This window comes from Pygocentrus nattereri, chromosome 13, assembly GCF_015220715.1.
Source record: "Pygocentrus nattereri isolate fPygNat1 chromosome 13, fPygNat1.pri, whole genome shotgun sequence".
Lineage (NCBI taxonomy): Eukaryota > Metazoa > Chordata > Actinopteri > Characiformes > Serrasalmidae > Pygocentrus > Pygocentrus nattereri.
This window is the reverse complement of record NC_051223.1, coordinates 42,191,409-42,213,625: the sequence shown is the minus strand read 5'-3', so window position 1 is coordinate 42,213,625 and position 22,217 is coordinate 42,191,409. Positions and strand designations below refer to the sequence as shown.

The 22,217-nt window shown below is 45.0% G+C and overlaps 2 protein-coding genes across 2 annotated transcripts in view; one reads left to right on the top strand and one right to left on the bottom strand.

Annotated features, from left to right (window-relative positions):
• The first annotated feature begins 194 nt into the window (after positions 1-194).
• Positions 195-20,588, top strand: bub3 (BUB3 mitotic checkpoint protein). Its single transcript, XM_017685037.2, has 8 exons — positions 195-347; positions 7,302-7,496; positions 7,625-7,694; positions 7,788-7,939; positions 8,724-8,882; positions 15,477-15,654; positions 16,203-16,419; positions 20,273-20,588. The coding sequence occupies exons 2-8, from the start codon at positions 7,302-7,304 to the stop codon at positions 20,280-20,282; spliced, it is 981 nt and encodes a 326-aa protein (XP_017540526.1). The 5' UTR covers positions 195-347; the 3' UTR covers positions 20,283-20,588.
• The window catches only part of si:zfos-911d5.4, an 89,374-nt gene continuing 85,328 nt past the window's right edge, over positions 18,172-22,217 (bottom strand). Inside the window, exon 7 of the mRNA XM_037544340.1 lies at positions 18,172-18,539. The gene's annotated coding sequence lies outside the window, so the exon portion shown is untranslated. The remainder of the gene's footprint in view (positions 18,540-22,217) is intronic.

Below are 22,217 nucleotides of genomic sequence, written 5' to 3'. Positions count from 1 at the left end.
AAGGCTTTATTTGTGTTGTAGACCTCGTGAATCTGAACCGCTTCATATCAGGACTGGATTAGTCAGAAATGCTTAACTACTGATGGGGCACGCCACCCGGCGCAGCTCACGGCTGTACATTTCAGCCAATCAAACGTCGCGGCGGAGACGTTACGATTTTTGAATTGACCAATCAGAGCGTACACCGGGACGATGACGGTTTTTTTTGAGTAGACCAATCAGAGAACTCCTTGCTGCAGCGCAGAGGGAGCAGGAATTACAACGGAAAACGGCGCCCTTAGCCGCTAAGCTAACCCACAGCTGCTCCCCGCGGTAGTTTAACGGACTGTTCGCGGATAAAATCAAAGGTGAGTACAAAATATTAGAAATATCACAAACTGGACCCGGACACCGGCTTCATACTGGAGGTGGCGGTTTTATTTGCTCGATATCGGCCGAACAGACGCGTTAGCCGAGCGGCTACGAGTCCTCAGAGATGAACGCCTGGCCGTCGTCGCTGAATTCCCGGATTAGGACGGAAACGATCATTAAAGTCGTTTATTTCAGTCTTTAACAGCTCTAAGCGTGCTACCGCCGCCAGTCTGCCGCTCAGTCCGCCACCAGTCTGCTGCCCGGTCGGCCGCCGTGAAGCGAGGAGGCGGCTCGGCCTGGTCTGTGCAGCTCAGTGAAATGTGGAGTGTGTGTGTGTGTAGCTGTGAAGAGGAAGGTCCAGCACAGTGAAGTGGACCAGGAAGGTAACTGGACCTTCCTGTGGAGCTCAGAAGAGGAAGGTCCAGCTCAGTGAAGTGTGTGTGGCTGTGAAGAGGAAGGTCCAGCTCAGTGAAGTGTGTGTGTGTGTGTGTGTGTGTGTGTGTGGAGCTGTGAAGAGGAAGGTCCAGCTCAGTGAAGTGTGTGTGTGTGTGTGTGGAGCTGTGAAGAGGAAGGTCCAGCTCAGTGGTGTGTGTGTGTGTGTGGCTGTGAAGAGGAAGGTCCAGCTCAGTGAAGTGTGTGTGTGTGTGTGTGTGTGGCTGTGAAGAGGAAGGTCCAGCTCAGTGAAGTGTGTGTGTGTGGCTGTGAAGAGGAAGGTCCAGCTCAGTGAAGTGTGTGTGTGTGTGTGTGTGTGTGTGTGTGTGGCTGTGAAGAGGAAGGTCCAGCTCAGTGAAGTGTGTGTGTGTGTGTGTGTGGCTGTGAAGAGGAAGGTCCAGCTCAGTGAAGTGTGTGTGTGTGTGGAGCTGTGAAGAGGAAGGTCCAGCTCAGTGGTGTGTGTGTGTGTGTGGCTGTGAAGAGGAAGGTCCAGCTCGGTGAAGTGTGTGTGTGTGTGGAGCTGTGAAGAGGAAGGTCCAGCTCAGTGAAGTGTGTGTGTGTGTGTGTGTGTGGAGCTGTGAAGAGGAAGGTCCAGCTCAGTGAAGTGTGTGTGTGTGTGTGTGTGTGTGTGTGTGTGTGTGTGTGTGTGTGTGTGGAGCTGTGAAGAGGAAGGTCCAGCTCAGTGAAGTGTGTGTGTGTGTGTGTGTGTGGAGCTGTGAAGAGGAAGGTCCAGCTCAGTGGTGTGTGTGTGTGTGTGGCTGTGAAGAGGAAGGTCCAGCTCGGTGAAGTGTGTGTGTGTGTGTGGAGCTGTGAAGAGGAAGGTCCAGCTCAGTGAAGTGTGTGTGTGTGTGTGTGTGTGTGTGTGTGTGTGTGTGTGTGGAGCTGTGAAGAGGAAGGTCCAGCTCAGTGAAGTGTGTGTGTGTGTGTGTGTGTGTGTGGAGCTGTGAAGAGGAAGGTCCAGCTCAGTGAAGTGTGTGTGTGTGTGTGTGTGTGTGTGTGGAGCTGTGAAGAGGAAGGTCCAGCTCAGTGAAGTGTGTGTGTGTGTGTGTGGAGCTGTGAAGAGGAAGGTCCAGCTCAGTGGTGTGTGTGTGTGTGTGGCTGTGAAGAGGAAGGTCCAGCTCGGTGAAGTGTGTGTGTGTGTGTGTGTGTGTGTGTGGAGCTGTGAAGAGGAAGGTCCAGCTCAGTGAAGTGTGTGTGTGTGTGTGTGTGTGTGTGTGTGTGTGGAGCTGTGAAGAGGAAGGTCCAGCTCAGTGAAGTGTGTGTGTGTGTGTGTGGAGCTGTGAAGAGGAAGGTCCAGCTCCGTGAAGTGTGTGTGTGGAGCTGTGAAGAGGAAGGTCCAGCTCCGTGAAGTGTGTGTGTGTGTGTGTGTGTGTGTGTGGAGCTGTGAAGAGGAAGGTCCAGCTCAGTGAAGTGTGTGTGTGTGTGTGTGTGTGTGTGTGTGGAGCTGTGAAGAGGAAGGTCCAGCTCAGTGAAGTGTGTGTGTGGAGCTGTGAAGAGGAAGGTCCAGCTCAGTGAAGTGTGTGTGTGTGTGTGTGTGGAGCTGTGAAGAGGAAGGTCCAGCTCAGTGAAGAGTGTGTGTGTGTGTGTGTGTGTGTGGAGCTGTGAAGAGGAAGGTCCAGCTCAGTGAAGTGTGTGTGGAGCTGTGAAGAGGAAGGTCCAGCTCAGTGAAGTGTGTGTGTGTGTGTGTGTGTGTGTGTGTGTGTGTGTGTGTGTGTGTGTGTGTGTGTGGAGCTGTGAAGAGGAACGTCCAGCTCAGTGAAGTGTGTGTGTGTGTGTGTGTGTGTGTGTGTGTGTGTGTGTGTGTGTGTGTGGAGCTGTGAAGAGGAAGGTCCAGCTCAGTGAAGTGTGTGTGTGTGTGTGTGTGTGTGTGTGTGTGGAGCTGTGAAGAGGAACGTCCAGCTCAGTGAAGTGTGTGTGCGTGTGTGTGTGTGTGGAGCTGTGAAGAGGAAGGTCCAGCTCAGTGAAGTGTGTGTGTGTGTGTGTGTGGAGCTGTGAAGAGGAAGGTCCAGCTCAGTGAAGTGTGTGTGTGTGTGTGTGTGGAGCTGTGAAGAGGAAGGTCCAGCTCCTTGAAGTGTGTGTGTGTGGAGCTGTGAAGAGGAAGGTCCAGCTCAGTGAAGTGTGTGTGTGTGTGTGTGTGTGTGTGTGTGTGTGGAGCTGTGAAGAGGAAGGTCCAGCTCAGTGAAGTGTGTGTGTGTGTGTGTGTGTGTGTGTGTGTGTGGAGCTGTGAAGAGGAAGGTCCAGCTCAGTGAAGTGTGTGTGTGTGTGTGTGTGTGTGTGTGTGTGTGTGTGTGGAGCTGTGAAGAGGAAGGTCCAGCTCAGTGAAGTGTGTGTGGAGCTGTGAAGAGGAAGGTCCAGCTCAGTGAAGTGTGTGTGTGTGTGGAGCTGTGAAGAGGAAGGTCCAGCTAAGTGAAGTGTGTGTGTGTGTGTGGAGCTGTGAAGAGGAAGGTCCAGCTCAGTGAAGTGTGTGTGTGTGGGTGGAGCTGTGAAGAGGAAGGTCCAGCTCAGTGAAGTGTGTGTGTGTGTGGAGCTGTGAAGAGGAAGGTCCAGCTCAGTGAAGTGTGTGTGTGTGTGTGTGTGTGTGGAGCTGTGAAGAGGAAGGTCCAGCTCAGTGAAGTGTGTGTGTGTGTGTGTGTGTGTGTGTGTGTGTGTGTGGAGCTGTGAAGAGGAAGGTCCAGCTCAGTGAAGTGTGTGTGTGTTAGGGTTGCAGCGGTAACCGGTTCCACGGTATACCACGGTATTAAAATGCACGGTTATCATACCGTGGGCATTTGCTCGTTACCGGTAAAACACAACCCAGCTCAGAAACTCACCCGCGCATGCGCAGCTCCGCTCCGTTTCAGTCACACAAGCACACAGCAGTGAGAATGGCAGAGAGTGCCACAGACTTAACAAATCTCCGTCCTCCTAAATAAAAGGCTAAACTAAAGTCAGCAGTGTGGGACTACTTCGGATACCCGCCAAATGCACGCGAGGATGGGAATCCGATTTGTAATCAATGTGGCAGGAAAGTGGCAGCTAAAGGAGGGAATACCTCTAACCTGTTCTCCCATTTCCGAGAACACCACCCCGCTGTGCTCGTTTATAATTTCAGTCCGACCCTAAATGAGTGAAATTTCGACTATAAAACCCATCTTTGTATTCGTGCACAGCCCACGCGTTAAGCGCCCGCAAAAGTGCTGAGTCATCCGAACTATGAGCATGCAGCTGCTGGAAGTAACGTTATGCCCGTGGCTATGAAGCGCGTGCTGTGGTGGATGCGCGTGTCCGTGTTCAGGTCCTCACAGACTAATTTGGATTTTTCCGGAGTCGGACTCAACGTGAAAGACGCCATTAATTTGCATGAGTTTATATTTAAAATCTGACGTGCCTCTATTGTGAGGATCATGTATAAAATAGATAGTCCCCTCTTTCTGCAGTCTCTGGTTATATTAACTTGGCAGTAAAACGGACGTTTACAACAGTAGTTGGTCAGACACGCACACAGGCTCAGATATTAAATAATTAAACTTAAATAATTGTACTGAATATTTTAAATACAGGATCTTTACACACACACACACACACACACACACACATGTATATATATATATATATATATATATATATATATATATATATATATATATATATATATATATATATACACACATACATTTATTTTTTATTATTATTATAAATATAATTGATTCATATTATTATTCTGTTATTGGTTTAGGGACAAGCTAGCTGTGCAAAGAAATTTCCTGATCCAGCTCAGCCAACTGTCACAGTCATTTGCAAAGGGAATTAAGTTAGATCCCTCATCTAAACAAGCCCAAGAATTGAATCATGCTGTGGCGTATTTTATTGCCAAAGACATGATGCCCTTAAGAGCAGTGGAAAAACCTGGTTTCCTTCACCTGATGAAAAAAGCTGTTCCAATGTACCAGGTTCCATCAAGAACATACTTTGCCACCAGTGAAATCCCTCGCATGTACCAAGATGTGAGAGCAAGTGTTGAAGAACAGCTAAAGGAAGCTGTGTGTTATTCAGCCACCACAGACTTGTGGACCAGCAGCAGTAGAGGATACCGCGATAACCGTGATACCGCATATTTTCTGAGACGGTTATCATACCGTGAAAATCTCATACCGTTGCAACCCTAGTGTGTGTGTGTGTGTGTGTGTGTGTGTGTGTGGAGCTGTGAAGAGGAAGGTCCAGCTCAGTGGTTCAGTCGTGATTCTGCCCTGAGCGCTGCACCGGTTTCTCTCCTGCCTCTGACGCGCCTCCTCGCCCCATTCGTTTCCACATGGTGCGGTTTAAATCCGTGAGCCGCACGTTTCGCTGGTTTCGTGCGTTGCAGGGAGGCAGAAGAGGCGGTCAAGCCGCGCAGAATCGGCTGCGATGGAGGCCTTGCTGTTGGTTTTGGGACGTGCTGATATTGTCCTCGTTCAGCTCGTTATTCTTCTCTTTATGACTGCGTTTCGGTCGGAGACACCGCTGAAAAGCCGTCCCTGCGGGGGAAGAAAGGAAGACGGCTTCAGATTTTTGTGTTTTTTTTTTTTTTTGTTTTTTTTTCCCTGCTAATCAAGTAGCATTTTATCATAGCATTACAGAACTGCAGGAAATCTCAAAGCTTCACAGAATTCCAGTGGACAGAGTTTTAACAGGAATGTAAAACCCCCAGGTGAGCATGCCAGGGGTGGCATCGGCAAGGAGAACTTCCCTCAGAACTGAGGAGGAACCCTTGGGAGGAACCAAGGCTCACCAGGGGGGACCCGTCCTCCTCTGGTCAGACTACCTACAGAGTTATTATACTTCTTCTTTCAGCTGCTCCCTTTAGGGGTCGCCGCAGCGGATCATCTGCCTCCATCTTGCCTTATCCACTGCCTCCTCTACTTTCACACCAACCATCTCCATGTCCACCTTCACTACATCCATAAACCTTCTCTGAGGTCTACCTCTTCTCCTTCTACCCGGCAGCTCCATCTCCAACATTCTTTGCCCAATATATCCACTATTCCTCCTCAGCACATGTCCAAACCATCTCAACCTGGCCTCTCTGGCTTTATCTCCAAACTGCTCCACCTTCACTGTCCCTCTGATCTGCTCATTTCCAATCTTGTCCAGCCTTGTCACTCCCAACGGAAATCCCAGCATCTTCATCTCCGCCACCTCCAGCTCAGCTGGGGCGAGGCAGCTGGCGGCAGCTGGCGGCAGCTGGGGCGTGGGCAGCTGTGCCGAGGCCGGTGGCGCTAGCTGGGGCGTGGGCAGCTGTGCCGAGGCCGGTGGCGCTAGCTGGGGCTGATGCAGGTGGCGGCAGCTGGGGCTGGGGGTTAGGCAGGTGGAGGTAGCTGGGGCGTGGGCAGCTGTGCCGAGGCCGGTGGCGCTAGCTGGGGCGTGGGCAGCTGTGCCGAGGCCGGTGGCGCCAGCTGGGGCGTGGGCAGCTGTGCCGAGGCAGGTGGCGCTAGCTGGGGCCGATGCAGGTGGCGGTAGCTGGGGCTGGGGCTTAGGCAGGTGGCGGTTGCTGGGGCGTAGGCAGGTGGCGGTAGCTGGGGCGTGGGCAGCTGGGCCGAGGCAGGTGGCGATTAGCTGGGGCGTTGGCAGCTGGGGCCGAGGCAGGGGGCGGCGGCTGGGGCCGAGGCAGGTGGCGGCGGCTGGGGCGTGGGCAGGTGGGGCCGAGGCAGGCAAAACAACTCCTTTTCCCACCCCATCCCTCGCCGTCCCACTGGTCCATTCGTCCCTGTTTTCTGCACATATTTACTAAATTGCTAAATTTCCTTCGGGATCAATAAAGTGTCTGTCTGTCTGAAGATTTAATGCAAAGGGTGACATTTCTTCACCAATAAAACAAAAAGAAACAGGCGAACATTTCTCTAAGATCTACCTCATCGCGTGTCGCATCACAGCAAAAATGTCTTCGTGTCTCAAGAAGTGTTCCAACTTTATTAATCCTGGCTGTGGCCAGTTCTAACACGACTGCGATTATGGATTATGTGGGCGAAGCCACCTCTGCCATAATTTTTAGCCGATTTTAAACCAGCGAGCCTCGTCTTCCTTTCTTTCAATTTTAAGTTTAAATTAGTCGCCATTCAGCAATCGTACAACTGGATCCATGGGAATTTCTTGTCCAACCAGGGCTGATAATATGGTAGTAACCTTACACTTACACACACTATCCATAAAAATGAAGAAAAAAATTAAATAAGAATAGGCATAAACTGTTAGGCGGTAATAAAGACGGCATATTTACATGGCGTGAGACAGATTTATTGTATTTCCATGACCGCAGGCACCGAGTGGTGTGACGTCTAAACTCACTGTGCTTTTAGACATCGCTAGGAGTGTCCACAGCGTTTACAGTGCGCAGTGAGTCATTACAGTAGCAGTTATGATCTACTGCACTGTGAGTAACAGGTGATACAGTGATGTGGTTCAGCTCAGTTCAGACAGCAGATCAGTACCGTCTGCAGGGCGGAGACTCGCTGTAGAGCCGTATAGCTGTGAGTAAGAAAAGCCTTGTTTCTTTTGTTTTTTAGATGACCGGCTCAAATGAGTTCAAGCTTAATCAGGGACCTGACGACAGCATCTCTGCAGTGAAGTTTAGTCCCACCACATCTCAGTTCCTGTTGGTCTCCTCTTGGGATTCAACTGTCCGCCTGTATGATGTTGGTGGGAACTCCATGAGGATGAAGTACCAACATCTGGCTCCCGTGCTTGACTGCGCCTTTTATGTAAGTAGTTCACAGTTGTGTTCGTTCTTTCTCTCAGGGCACTCTTTAATGTCTGTTCTCACAAAGTAATCATTTATACAAACAGAAAACATGCGCATTAAAAGAAGTTCGCTTTTGTCCTGTTTCAGGATCCTACGCATGCGTGGAGTGGCGGACTTGATAACCAGTTGAAAATGCATGACTTGAATACAGATCAAGGTACATTGTAATCGCTGTAATTTGCCACATGAAGTATATTAAATGGACTGTAGTTACAGTCAGAATCTAATCAACTCTGCTTACTTTTTAAAGATACAATTGTTGGAACACATGATGCCCCCATTCGATGTGTGGAGTACTGCCCAGAGGTCAATGTCATGGTAACAGGCAGCTGGGACATGTCTGTGAGGCTGTGGGACCCCCGCACCCCCTGCAACGCTGGCACTTTCACCCAGCCTGAAAAGGTACTGAGCTCTTCTTGGGGTGTGTGTGTGGGTGTGGTTTAAGTTTGTAAAGGGGGAGTCGTGGGCTGGCGGTTAGGAACCAGCCTTGTGCCTGGAAGGTTGCAGATTCAATCCCCAGAGCCGACAGTACATGACTGAGGTGTCCTTGAGCAAGACACCTAACCCCCAACTGCTCCCCAGGTGCTGTGGATCGGGCTGCCCACTGCTCCGGGCAAGTGTGCTCACTGCCCCCGTGTGTGTGTGTGTGTGTGTGGTGTTTCACTGCATGGATGGGCCAGACTGTGGAGGTGAAATTTCCCTGTTGTGGGCCTAAAAAGGGTCACTTAATCTAATCTTCATCTAATTAAAACCTAAATAATAATAATAATTATTATTATAGCAAGAGTCTCTTGTCTTGTCTGTGTCAATGTCTGTGTTCTGATAGTTTTGCTCCTTCCTCACTTTGCTGTAGCATTTTGATCAGTAGATTTTGGTTTATTTGTTCACTCATCAGTGGTGTAAATGTGATTGATGTGATCTGCTTTTAAATGAGAATTGCACCGATTTCAGCTTTTTAGGTGATTATTTTTTTCTTTCTTGCATTAACCTTGTAGCGCCAGTGCAAGACAAAACGTGTTTTGGCTGATTGGATACATTTGGGAGGAAATTGGAAATGAAATTTCACCAAACTATGCCATAACCACAGAGACTGCATTATTAGCATACTAATGCTGCTTTATGAACAAATAAAACGAGTTTTCTTTATGCCAGTTGGGTCTTATGACCTTTGAACCATGTGTTTTAGGTGTACACCCTGTCTGTGGCCGGAGATCGTCTGATCGTAGGGACGGCTGGACGAAGAGTGCTTGTCTGGGACCTGAGGAATATGGGATACGTTCAACAGAGACGGGAGTCCAGCCTTAAATACCAGACCCGCTGCATACGGGCCTTCCCCAACAAACAGGTAAGTCACAGTGCATGAGATCCTTCTCTAGCAAACAGGTGAACGCTTAATACCATGAACACACCATCCCGACACACTCTATGGTGGGCTACTAACAAGTCATATTGCACCAACTAGGGAAGCGAAGTACTGTAGACCCTGCATACTTCATACACCAGCCTTGGACTGGAACAAACAAGTAAAGCAAAAACATGCAAGTCATGACCAGCAAGCCCCATGCCAGCGCGTCATGACCAGCAAGCCCCATGCCAGCGCGTCATGACCAGCAAGCCCCATGCCAGCGCGTCATGACCAGCAAGCCCCATGCCAGCGCGTCATGACCAGCAAGCCCCATGCCAGCGCGTCATGACCAGCAAGCCCCATGCCAGCGCGTCATGACCAGCAAGCCCCATGCCAGCGATAAGAATAGGCCGATTTGCATGGGGCAGGGGAGCCTATCCCAGCGGTCATCTGGCGGAAGGCAGTATACACCCTGGATATGTCCAGTTGGCCTGACTGCATGTCTTTGGACTGGGGGAGAAACCCACGCAGACACGGGGAGAGCATGCAGACTCCGGTCACCCGGCCGGGGAATCGAACCCAGGCCCTCCTTGCTGTGAGGCGACAGCGCTACCCACCACGCCACCATGATGCCTTTTTATTTGGTCGTGTTTAGCAAACAGATGTATTAGTGAGTTTCATGTTGTCTTGGCCCACCATGTGAGCTTCAGGTATTTTGACAAATAAATGGCTTTTTAAATCAATTTAGTAATGGCTCCAAACAGTTTGGCTGTAAAGAAATCAGAATTATCGCCAAAAAAAAATCACAATCTGAGCACCGTTACTATCATGTACTACTGCAGAGTTGAATTACATCTTGAGGCACCAGATACAGTTACCACCAATGTGTGTGGCAATAAACAAATCAGTCAATACTTACAGCGTTCAGGCCTTCGCCAGGACACTCCAGTTCTGAATGCAAAATACTTCTTATGGATGTTTAGGAAAACAGGCAAATAACTCCACTTAAATTCCACAACTAACCCACAAGCACACTGCATACAACCGATCAGAAATAACATCCTGACCACCTGTTTCTACTGTCCACTTTATCAGCTCCACTGACCGTATAGCTGCACTCTGTAGTTCTACAGTTACAGACTGTAGTCCATCTGTTTCTCTGATACTGTTAGGGTTAGTAGTATCGGAGTAACTGCGGCAGTTTTAAGGGCAGTAGGAACAGAGCCAGATTTATCACTGTAGCAACTGGGGTGTTGATTACAGATGGACAGGCCTTGAGTAGAGGGGTGGGGGCAGGGTCAGGCTGACAGGAGGAAGCATTAGACTTACTGATGAGCTCAGAGACAGAAAAGGAGTCAACAGGTGTGAAATAAGTTAGCTTTGTGTTCAAAGAAGGAGAATGGCTGGGAAGCAGAAGAGAAGAGGCTGTAGATTTGATTAATTTTCTTGTCAAAAAAATGTAGAAAAGCCTGACATTGCTCAGCTGAATGGGGCACGCTGATACAGGAGGATGGAGGAGTTTGTTAACGGCTTTTGGCCTAGACTCAGCATTATTTATGATGTAGTAGTTGGAGCAGGCAGTATTAAGGGCATCCCTATATTTGTGGGTGTGTTGACTGTAAAGTAGAGAGTCTACTTTATTGTAGAATAATCCACCAACCAAAAATGTCCTGTGGGCACTGATGAAGGACTAGAGAATGACCAACACAAACTGCAGCAGCAGATGAGCTGTCGTCTCCGACTTTACATCTACAAGGTGGACTGACAAGGTAGGAGTGTCTAGAGTGGACAGTGAGTGGACACAGTGTTTAAAAACTCCAGCAGCACTGCTGTGTCTGATCCACTCAGACCAGCACAACATACACTAACACACCACCACCGCGTCAGTGTTACTGCAGTGCTGAGAATGACCCATCACCCAAACAGTACCTGCTCTGTGAGGGTCCATGGGGGTCCTGACCACTGAAGAACAGGGTAACAGAGTATCAGAGAAACAGATGGACTACAGTCTGTAACTGTAGAACTACAGAGTGCAGCTATACGGTCAGTAGAGCTGATAAAGTGGACAGAAACAAGGAGGTGGTCAGAACGTTATGGCTGACCGGTGAATTTCATGATGATCCTTCTCCATCAAACACTAAATTTTATATTCCTTTGTCAGTGCTTCACAAAAAGGTGATTATAGATTACTCTTAGTGACCAAACTGTTTTTGTGATATCTGCTACTTTCCTTTTGCAGCATAGTGACCTGTATTCAGTTGTTTAAACAAGCAGCAACATTAGCCATGAAGCTGTGTCGAGAATGTTCTCTGTACTGGCACCCAAGTGGTGGATTGAACTCCCACTGGCTGTCCGAACAGCAGAGTCTCTCACTGTCTTCAAACGCAGACTGAAGACTCATCTCTTCACACAGCACTTAAATCAGTCTTTTAAGAAAACACCATTCAGTGGAGAGGATAATAATCCACGTGGGATGTAACGACATCAGAAACCAGAGCACAGAACTGTTAAAAAAGGACTTCACGTGCCTGCTGTCCTCCATACAAGACTGTGGTAAATCTGTTTTTATTTCTGGACCAATTCCTTCACTAGGAAGAGGCTCAGGTCATTTTAGTAGACTTTTAAACCTTCATACCTGGCTTCAGAATACCTGCCTTTCCAAAGGTTTGACTTTTATAGACAATTTTAACCTCTTCTGGAACCGCCCCTCCTTCTATGGATCTGATGGGATTCATCCCAATAGGCTGGGTTCTCAGATTTTAGGACGTAATGTTTTACTCTGTTTTTAATTTGAAATGACAACTCAAGACCTACAATGCAAGTTCAATTATACCAGTAGTCATTCCTAGTAGGAGACCTAGGACCAGCATTTTTACAAGAAATACCAAGAATCCTCATAACTTTAATGTTTTTATTAATCGTGATAATCTTATCAGCATTAAGCCATCCCTAATTTCCTTAAACCCCCAAGAAAACTGCACTGATAACCCAATGAGTAGTCTTGAGAGTTTTAAGAAAAGGTTTAGGTATAATCCATCTGAATATTAGAAGCCTACTACAAAAAGATAGAATGGATCATCTTAAAATCCTGGCTGCACAGTCTGATCCTGATATAATCGTTTTAACAGAGATCTGGCTTAGACACTGTACCACTGATGAAGATATAGCTTTAAATAATTTTATCCTCCATAGAAAAGACAGAGTTTCAAGGGGAGGGGGAGTTGCTATTTATACCAGAGTAAATTTACATGCTAATGTTTTATGTGCAGTAACCAAAGAAAAATATTATGAGTTCTTAGCCCTCCAGGTTTCACTCAGAAAAAATAACTCTCTTGTTTTAATTGGGATATACAGGCCTCCCTCTGCCCCACACTCTGCAGTCGAGGAATTAGTGGATCTTTTATCCAAATTTAGTGCTGCTGAATTGTGATTTTAACCTCAACTGGCTTTCTAATGCATCCGATCACTTAAAGGAAATATGTGGCAATCTTAACCTAACACAGTTAATCAATGAACCGACTCGCCCAAATCTGAAAGAACCCACCAAGTCAACCCTGATAGATCTAATACTCTCCAATAAAGCTGACAAAATTACTGCCTCGAGTTTTTGAACTTGGCATAAGTGATTGTCCCATCGGATGCATTAGAAACAGTTGCACAAACAAAACAGGCTCTCGGTTGGTGGTTAGAAGAAATTTTAACGAGCAAGCTTTCCTTTCTGACTTAGCAATGAGTGAAATCCACCTTACACTAGAAATCTCCGATGTTGATGGGGCACTAAACCACTTCAGTAAAACTTTCCTAACAGTGGTAAACAAACATGCCCCATTCAAAAAGTCAAGAATCAGAGGACAGATCAAGTCCCTGGTTTACGGGTGAGATTTCCTCATTGTTTAAGGCCAGAAATAAAGCCTGGTCAACTGCTAGACGCTCAGGGGAGAGAGACCACTGGCTCACCTTTAGACAGCTGAGAAATAAAAACTTCTGCTGTTAGAAAAGCTAAATCAGAATATCACCTCAGCTTAATCACCAGCACTAGAAACCCTCAAAACCTCTGGGAAAATAATAAATTCTCTAAAAAATAATTCCCCCCCCTTTTCCAACAAGCATTTCAGTTGACGGTCAGCTGATTTCTGCCCAGAAGGAAATATGTCAAGCCTTTAACTCACACTTTGCTGCAGCCGGCCACATCTTTGATAAGAATAGCACAAACCCATTTAATAAAACTGATCTCAGCTCTACTGTTTCTAGAACACATGGTCTTTTCTCACTCCAGCCATTTTCTCCATATTTAGCTGCTAATGCCCTGGATAAAATCAATCCACGGAAAGCCCCTGGAGAAGATGGGCTGGACCCCTTTTTATTGCGTCTCGCAGCCCCGATTATTTTAGAATACATTTTATACATTTTTAATCTTTCAGTTTTATCTTGCAGAATTCCCAGGGTCTGGAAAACAGCTCATGTAATTCCTCTGCATATAGGTGGTGAGACAACAGATCTGAATAATTATAGGCCAATCTCAAAACTGTCATGTTTAGCAAAAATGTTAGAATCTCTAGTGAACCAGCAACTGAAATCATTTCTTCATGAAAATTCTGTTTTATCTAAATATCAGTCTGGATTCAGAGAAGGTCACAGCACTATCTCTGCTACGACACTGGTTTTAAACAATCTTTATTCAGACATAGACCAGAAGAAACATTGTGCAGCTGTTTTTATTGACTTAATAAAAGCATTCGACACAGTTGATCACACTCTTCTTTTACGGAACTTAGAAAAGATTGGCTTTGATGCAGCTGCGCTGGACTGGACCCAAAACTATCTCACTGACAGAAATCAATGCATGGCATTGAATAATTATAAATCAGAGCTGGTATCTGTATCTAAAGGTCTACCACAAGGTTCAATTTTGGGTCCAGTCTTATTTAATATCTACATAAATGATATTGCTACCTCTGCTTCAACCTCAGACTGCTTCTATTCATGCAGCAACAAGAAAATTACAGAGCTCATTTAATGCTCTGCAGGTGGCGCTATATAAGCACAAACTAGTTTTAAATGCCACGAAAACTAAGTTCATGCTGTTTTCCAGATCTCTTAATTCTGATTTTAGTGCTGTAAATATTACTACCCTGGCAGGATCCACTATTGAGAGAGTCACGGAATATAAATACCTTGGCATATGGCTGGATGATAAACTTTTAAGTTTATAAACCACACATTAATAAACTAGTCAGTAAATGCGACAGAAGCTGGGTTATTTTTATAGACAGTCCTGTTTCCCCACGCACACCAGATAAAGACTAGTTGAAGCAGCTTTACTATCAGTGCTGGACTTTGGTGACGTTATCTATAAATATGCTCCTCCAGCTCCCTCAAATTACTGGACCCAGTGTATCGCTCTGCCCTGAGGGTCATCACTGGAGAACCGTACAGAACTCACCACTGAGAGCTGCATGGGAAAGTTGGGTGGCCCTGTTTAACGGGACGAAGGGAAACACACTGGTTGAGTTTTATTTATAAGACACTCTCAGGTCATTCGCCTGAATACATCACTTCACTGATGAACACAAATAACAGTAATGATCAGACTCGCTCTAGTAACTGGATCAGCTGCCAGGTACCAAGAGTTTTTACTGAACTGGGAGAATCTGCTTTTAGTCACAGCACCAGCAGGAATTCACTACAGGACACACTAAACCTCGGCTCACTGGCGTCACTCAGTCATTTTAAACTTTTAATATCAAACCACCTTCAGCCTGCACCTGTTTTACTTAATCATATTTATTCGCAGCTTTTATTTTTGTTTGTTCTCCTTAGTTTTTTTCTCTTTTTATTTATTTATTTCCTCTCATTTTATTTTAAGTTTTTATGATTACTTTTTTCTAAATTTGTGATTGTACTATTACTTTACTAATTTCTTATCTATTTTTGATCTTAATTTCTTACCATTTAAAATCTCAAGTTCAATTTTTTATCTATTATTCACTGTTATTTTTAATTTTCTTTTAATTTAAAATGATTAAATGTAGTATTAAATGTAAATTATTTTCTTTGTCATGTCAATCCCTGTTTTTGTAAATGCTCGGCTACATTGAAAATGAGGGTTGCCCTCAATGTACATCCGAGTCAAAATAAAGGTTGATTGATTGATTGAAATCAGCACTGAATTAAGTATTGATTGCAACATATTGTGCTGCACTTATTATATTGTAGTGTAGTGTAGTGTGCTGTATTGTAGTGTAGTGTAGTATAGTGTGTTGTAGTGTGTTGTACGGCTCAGAGTTCTGAGTTCAGCTCTGCTCCTTCTCTCTCTGTATCTACAGTGACTGTGTTTCTAGCAGTGTCTGAGCTCAGGACCGTCTTCCTCTCTAACCTACTGGTAACTAGCAGAGAGACTTTCTCTAGACAGACAAAGCTCTTCTTGTAAGTCGCTCTGGATGAGGGCGTCTGCTAAACGCTGTAAATGTAGAAAAGCTGGAACATGGACAGAATTTTTTCACCACTAATGTAGGCTTTATTTTAGCTGCTTCACAGACTGTTCTTCGACTCATCGGGCCTTAAGTGTGAAGGATGTGTTTGTGTGTCATTCAGGGCTACGTCCTGAGTTCGATCGAAGGCAGAGTGGCTGTGGAGTACCTGGACCCAAGTCTTGAGGTACAGAAGAAGAAATATGCCTTTAAATGTCACAGGCTGAAGGAGAACGGGATAGAGCTGGTGTACCCGGTCAACGCCATCTCATTCCACAGTATCCACAACACCTTTGCCACCGGTCAGTAACGGCTTTCACTGCTATTAATTAAACAACTTCAGAGAGATTTCTTTTTTTTGTCAACTTTGATAACATGATCTTTCGATCCTCATTAATTAATTAATTCATTCATTCCCCCTTTATTTTTACTGTATTTGGAAGTTCAACCTCTTAGGCTCTTAGTTTCCCAGACAGGGCTTAAGCTTAGTCTTGGAACGAATTGGTGCGCCAAGAGTAAGTCTCCATTAGAAATGATTTTTAGTCTGTGGATCTGGGAAGCTGGCTCCAATGTCTCCCATTTCTGTAGTAGCTATTGAACAATTTATATAACTAAAGAATAAAAAAATATTGATCATTTAACATAATAATAAGCCTTGAGGTTAAAAAGTCAACTTTTGTTTCCTTTAAATCACTTCTGTTTCATTCTGCCACTTGCTGGCCACCTCAATTACCTTCTCAACAGCCTTGATTGGTTCTCATCTGACTTACTTCACACAGACAATAACCCTCAGTGAGTTTATATACAGTGGCTGTCACACCCGTGACCTTGACTCCTCACCTTTCTCCAGGTGGCTCAGACGGCTTTGTGAACATCTGGGACCCGTTCAATAAGAAGCGTTTGTGTCAGTTTCACCGCTACCCCACAAGCATCGCCTCGTTGGCCTTCAGCAATGACGGATCTCTTCTGGCCATTGCCTCCTCCTATATGCAGGAGCAGGGGGATATCTCCCATCCTGCAGATGCCATCTATATCCGCCAGGTCACAGATGCAGAGACCAAACCCAAGTAAGTACACTCTGATTTGTCACCCATAAAGGGGATTGTTTGGGCTTACAGACATGTGGTTAGGACAGTGGAGTTGTCACCAGTGGTTCTGGAAAGCTGAGTCTAATTCCACCTGTTCCCACTAATTAACTACTTAAGGTACTAACTAAACTCGGCAGGAAAGTAGATTGTTTGGAGGATAGTTCACAACACTGCGTTTGAAATTATAACAGATTTTCAGATGTATGTAATGTTAGTCTTTTACATAATTTCATGTTCTTCTGTCATGAGGGCATCTTAAAAAGGGGATCTCTCACATACAACAAATTCTTGATAGGAGGAAAGCACCCAAAACCCCAGATTTCCAGCCGGTCTAATCCACACCACACATTTGTTATAGAGCAGGGTGCTCAATCCTGGCTGTGGAGATCCAGCACCCTAGAGAGTTTAGCTCTAACCCTGATTTAACACACCAGGTCTGTGTAATTAAGGCCTTCAGAAGCGTCTGAATTCCTGAGGGTGTTGCATCTCCAGGACCAGGACTGGGTACCCCGGTCATGGAGCAGATTAAACGTATCTGGAAACCAGCTGGACTGATTAGTGTTTATAATCGGTCCATTCGTCTCTAAATTATCAATGTTCGTCTTAAATCTCTCTCTTTGCCGTTTCGTAGCTGCTAGCTGGGCGAGACTGTTGTCTGCATTGCTATGGTGACCAGTCGTCTGCGCTGATCTTCAGGGTTAAAGGGTGAATCAGCAGTTCTACCTTAACTCCAGCGTTTAAGACTAGAACTGGTCTCAATGTTCAGACAGTTAAGTAGTTATGAGACTTGCTCCTGGAGATGTGCTAGGGCTGTGCGGACAGTGGTGACCCTGATCTAGAGGATATATGATTAAATGAACTGCCAGCGCAGACCAGTTAAGGAGTCGCGCAGCTGACCGATGCCCTTGGAGATGACCGGTGAACCAACAGGGTTTTTCAGTGAAGCATAATGTCATCATATGATTTATTAAGAAGGGATTTAAAGCTTTTGTTTAAGAATGTCAGAAATAGTTGGAGAAATTACAAGACCAGGGGACCAGCAGTTCTACCATATAGTAAGCAGCACAAGCCAGTAGCTAGTGTCTTTATTTGTGTGTGTGTATGTGTGTGTGTGTGTGTGTGTGGCAGCACTGACGGTAGGTGCGTGCAGCTGTAGTCTTTAGATCTTTATCTGTCTCCCTAAAGCCACTTCATATCACTTAGATGATGGACAGATGCCTGAGGCCGGGAGGAAATCCCTCTGTCGGTTTTCTACACCCCTTTATTGCTCGAGTTCATAATAAAATTTAATTACAGACCATCAAGGTTACAGGAAGTAGTGTTTTGTTTTTTATATATATATATATGTGTGTGTGTGTGTGTGTGTGTGTGTGTGTGTGTGTGTGTGTGTGTGTGTGTGTGTGTGTGTAGGCTTATCCTCTCATTTCGTGTGACGTTGCACTGTTTGGTAGCTGCCATTCCCGAGGACCGACTCGGGGAGTGACGGCGCTGCATAATGCCTTCAGTTAGCTGTGCTTTGTGAATGATTGATATGCGAGACACGGCAGAAGCCGGGAGACGCAGACCTTTAATTCATTGTTTTCAGACTCTAGGCTTGGAGCCGCTGCTCACACCTTCAGCTCCAGAAGGGATTAATGAGCTCATAATATCAGGAATTTTAACCGGGAAACCAGTTATGCAGTGCTGGTGTTTCAGGACTGGAGCTGAACTCTGAATTAACTGCACCAGCAAACTTCCAGAACCACATGTCTGAAACACAACGTCATTTTCCGTCCCACAACATTCAGTCAGATATTTAACGTTTGTTTCTCCATTCAAACGTCATTTAAATCCGAAACGGATAGTAAAGCTATCCCGGCGGTCCGCAGCTCCGTCAGGGGGACCGCTGTTCACCTCTCGGCTGTGAACACCAGCTAAAGTTCTCTAAAGGCCAGCATTGATCACGTCTGTGTTGATGAGCTGACGTCGTTTCCCTCCTATGATCAGAGTTCATCTCCTCTTTATGAACACCATAGGATCCTTTACCCACCTTGATGTGAAGAGCCGATAGGCTTCTGTGCTTGTAAATGGTTTGAGGGTCTCCAGAGTAGGGGGAGGGGCTGAGTATGAGATAAATATAAATGTTAGGAAAATGCACATTTTGGTAGTTTTCCCTACAGTTTAAGTGGGACCAGGAGTTCAGGCGAAATTATAAGCATCTCAGCTCATTTTATCATGTCTGTCGATCACGCTTTTCTCTTCCAATGTAAAGAGAGTAATTTTAGCCATCTTTCACTTTGTGTTACGTTCGTGCCAAATCAGCGAAGCCAGAAATTCGGTCCCAAATATGGTGGCCACAACAAACATCACATGACAAACCCTTGGATACATTGATAGTAGCTTGCTGTGAAACATGCCATCCACTGTTCTAATGCCTCAAAGTCTCGACCGGAAAACATATGGAAATGTACCCCCCCCCACCTCACCATTATAAAGACCAAAGGACGGGTTTGGCACGGGGAAACAAGGTCCAGTTGAATCTAACTGTAGTATCTCAGCCTACAGTAGTCAATACCACCAATTGACTATTAGGAACCAATTGATCTGAGCCGAGGGGGCAGCGGGGACGTGTTTAAAGGTGAATCACTGGGTGGAGCAACAGGCGGTCAGACGGTCTTTCTAAAGCAATCGGGAAGCATAAAGACAGGCAACTCGGTGGACCTGTTTCTGTCTTAAAGTAGATTACACCGAGCTCCTAACTGGGTTTGCTGTCTGTCTCGACATGCGGTAACCGATGGAGACCTTGGCTCATTTAACTCGCAACAGAAGCAGCACCGGACCAGAAGCCCCTGTTTGACTCTCCTGGTTTATATCAGTTGAGGGAATACGGCAGCGCAGGGAGGAGCTACGGCTCATTAATGCTCAGGTTCTTTTCCAGAGCCATCGGCAGCATTTCATTAGCATGGAAAGGTGCCTGTACAAAACATGTTTCAACAGACGCTGCTGCTTCTGAAGGTTACTGTAGATGCTTTCAGTACGTCACCTAGATCTGCTGTACATTTGACGCTCATTGATCCAGGATGTGTGCTTGATTGGTCCTACTTTTAGAGCACTGGCTGTGTTTACATGCAAAGATTGTCAATCCGATTAAAAACATTCTGATTATAGATTAAGAGGTGTCTGCTCAACAGTCTGATGAATCTGGTGACATCTGATCCAAAATTATGCCACTTGGTGTAGACGTTACCATGACAACCAGTATTGCGTGAGTCCAGTCAGAGTGAGATGAGCAGCAGTGAGCAGTGATTGTGTTTTTAACTGCTTTAAAATGACGTCAGACTCAGGAAAACGTCCTTCACACGTCCTTATTAAAGAAGGCCGAGAGGAAGACGTCGTGCTCTGAGACGCATAAGCTGGACGTCCGTCCCGCCGCCGTCTTTTAAAGATCAGCATGAACTTCGTCTCCTCTGCAGACCAGTTTCTGCTCCGCCGTGTCGAACGGTATAAACTCTCACTGTGACGTGACGCTCATGCAGAACGGACTGAAACTTTCCGATAGGGAATGTAATCGGATACAGACGTTTACACGGATATTATTCTTCTATTTAATGGATTATTTACAGGATTACCCACCTCGATCAGTCGGATAGAAGCTGTATTCCCAATGGCCACAATCGGACTAGACTATTCCGATTGAGCTATTAGTTGGATTATTAATGGATTATCAGGCTGCGTGTAAACATGGCTACCTCCCAGCATCAAATTGATATAAAATAATGTTATTGGTGCCACGTTGCTGTATTCTAAATTAGTTTAAAAACACAGACATTAATAGCTTGTCTCTTGTTTGCAGGTCCACCTGAGGCCTCTTCTTCTCATTGGATGGACTTTAAGGAATACGCTCCTGAAGTTTCCACTCGGAAAATGTTCTGCTGGCATCCAGTTGTTCATAAACGCTTCCCCTGTCCTCCTTTTCCATGTTCTTTTCTTCTTCTTGTCTGTTTTGTCATGGATCATTAACAAAGTGTTAATGTCAATTTTTCTTTTCCAGTCTTATATTCTAGTATGTGTAGCCAAAAATGGCCATGTATATTTTCTTTCTATCAAAATTGTCACAAAGATCCTGTTTTTGAAGTGTTCCACTCTTCTAATAAAACATTTAAAAAAAAAAAAAACCTCATGCTTGCATTTGGCTTGTACTAAATAAGACGTTTAACTATTGATCAAGCAACCAGTTCTGTCTTCATTCTCTGGAGGTTTCAGAAGGAAAAAACATTTATGTTCTGTTTTATGACTAGAGAATGGTTTTATGCTCTGTTCTATTTAATTTCAGTTTATTAGGTACATAAATATAGGTGCAAATATTAGGTGCAACAATATAACATCACAATATATAACTAAATATTGTGATGCATGCATCACAATATTCTATTGCTCTAAAGTTTGAGAAGTTGGAACTGACCAAAAAGAATAAGTAGTGCCAAATCTTTTTAAGATCCAGTTATTAGGTGTGGACTGTTGTGGTGTCCAGTGATTAGCTGTGGTGTCCGTGATTGTCCAGCCTCTCTAGCGCTTAGATTTAAACACCGTTGTGACCTTGGAGCTAAACTGGTAGACTGAATAGGGAGGTGTGCTGGTGTTGATCACATCACAAGCAATGAATTTGGTGTTTGCACCTTAATGTAACAAATAGTTGGAAATATGTGAATGTCAGTCACAATTTTTTTCAGTGATAATTGAAAAAAAAAAAAATAGCAAGATAGTCGTTTTGTTGTTTTTTATAGTGGTAGAATTTTTTTTTTTTTTTTTTTTTGAAATAGGATCATCAAATTGTCGGGTGGTTCAAATCCAAGGCTTATTACATATGCAGTTTGAAGAACGGCCTTCACTAGAAATGAAAGGCATTTGTGTTAATATGCTGAGGCACAGTCAAACAAGACTGAGCAGCGCACATTTTAGAGAAAATTAAAAATGTACCAACCATAGCAGATTTGGACACGGCACAAAGCACTCAAAGAGGAAGGCTGTCTGTGCTGGACAAAGGGATCTGGACATCCACCAGTAGCAGAAGATCTCGTTAGGTTCGAGATATATTTGTGCGCAGCCCCAGAAAGTAGCTTATAAGATCTACATCCTTCTGAATGTCTTGTTCAAATTTTGATAAATGAATCCTTGGACATGTAGTCCCGGCCGTATGAGGCGTTAAAAGTTCTATAGTTACAACAACTGAAAACATAAAGCAGTCTTTCTTTGTACTTGGAAACCAGGTTATATATTATTTTTGTTCAAATAAAACATAAAAGCCAAACATTTTTCTTTTGGGGTTGACCACCTGACTGACCCTGAGGCCCAGCTTTTACAGTATTCCTGAAAGACCATTTGGGATCTTCATAATCAGGGTGCACAGTCTTCCTTAAAAACAGCAGAATAAAAGTCCTTTGCGTTTGTTTGGTTGCGCCTTGTGACGTTTGAGGAAATCAGAATTAACAGACAAAACTATTGCAGCGAGTTTTAAAGATGCACTGTTTTACTGCATGTTACTTTATGGGTTTCACATGTTTAATTATGCCAAGCTGTGTTATTAATAATTGTGTATAGCCAAATTACCCTTTGCATGTTTGATTGAACATCTGACATGTTTATATATTTTTTTTATGATTTTTTTTTTTTTGATGCTTTGAAAATGTGTTCACTTAACTGAAATACTGTACAATCATGTGATCTCATGTATTTGTTAAATTATTTTGTAGGAGAATGATGGATGCCGTGTCATTGGCCCCAGTGGCAAAACAGGAAGA

Coding starts and splice junctions, on each gene's coding strand:
- bub3 (XM_017685037.2), top strand. CDS start 7,302: ATGACCGGCTCAAATGAGTTCAAGCTTAATCAGGGACCTGACGACAGC. Junction 7,940..8,723: donor CTTTCACCCAGCCTGAAAAG/GTACTGAGCTCT, acceptor CATGTGTTTTAG/GTGTACACCCTGTCTGTGGC. Junction 8,883..15,476: donor GGGCCTTCCCCAACAAACAG/GTAAGTCACAGT, acceptor TGTGTCATTCAG/GGCTACGTCCTGAGTTCGAT.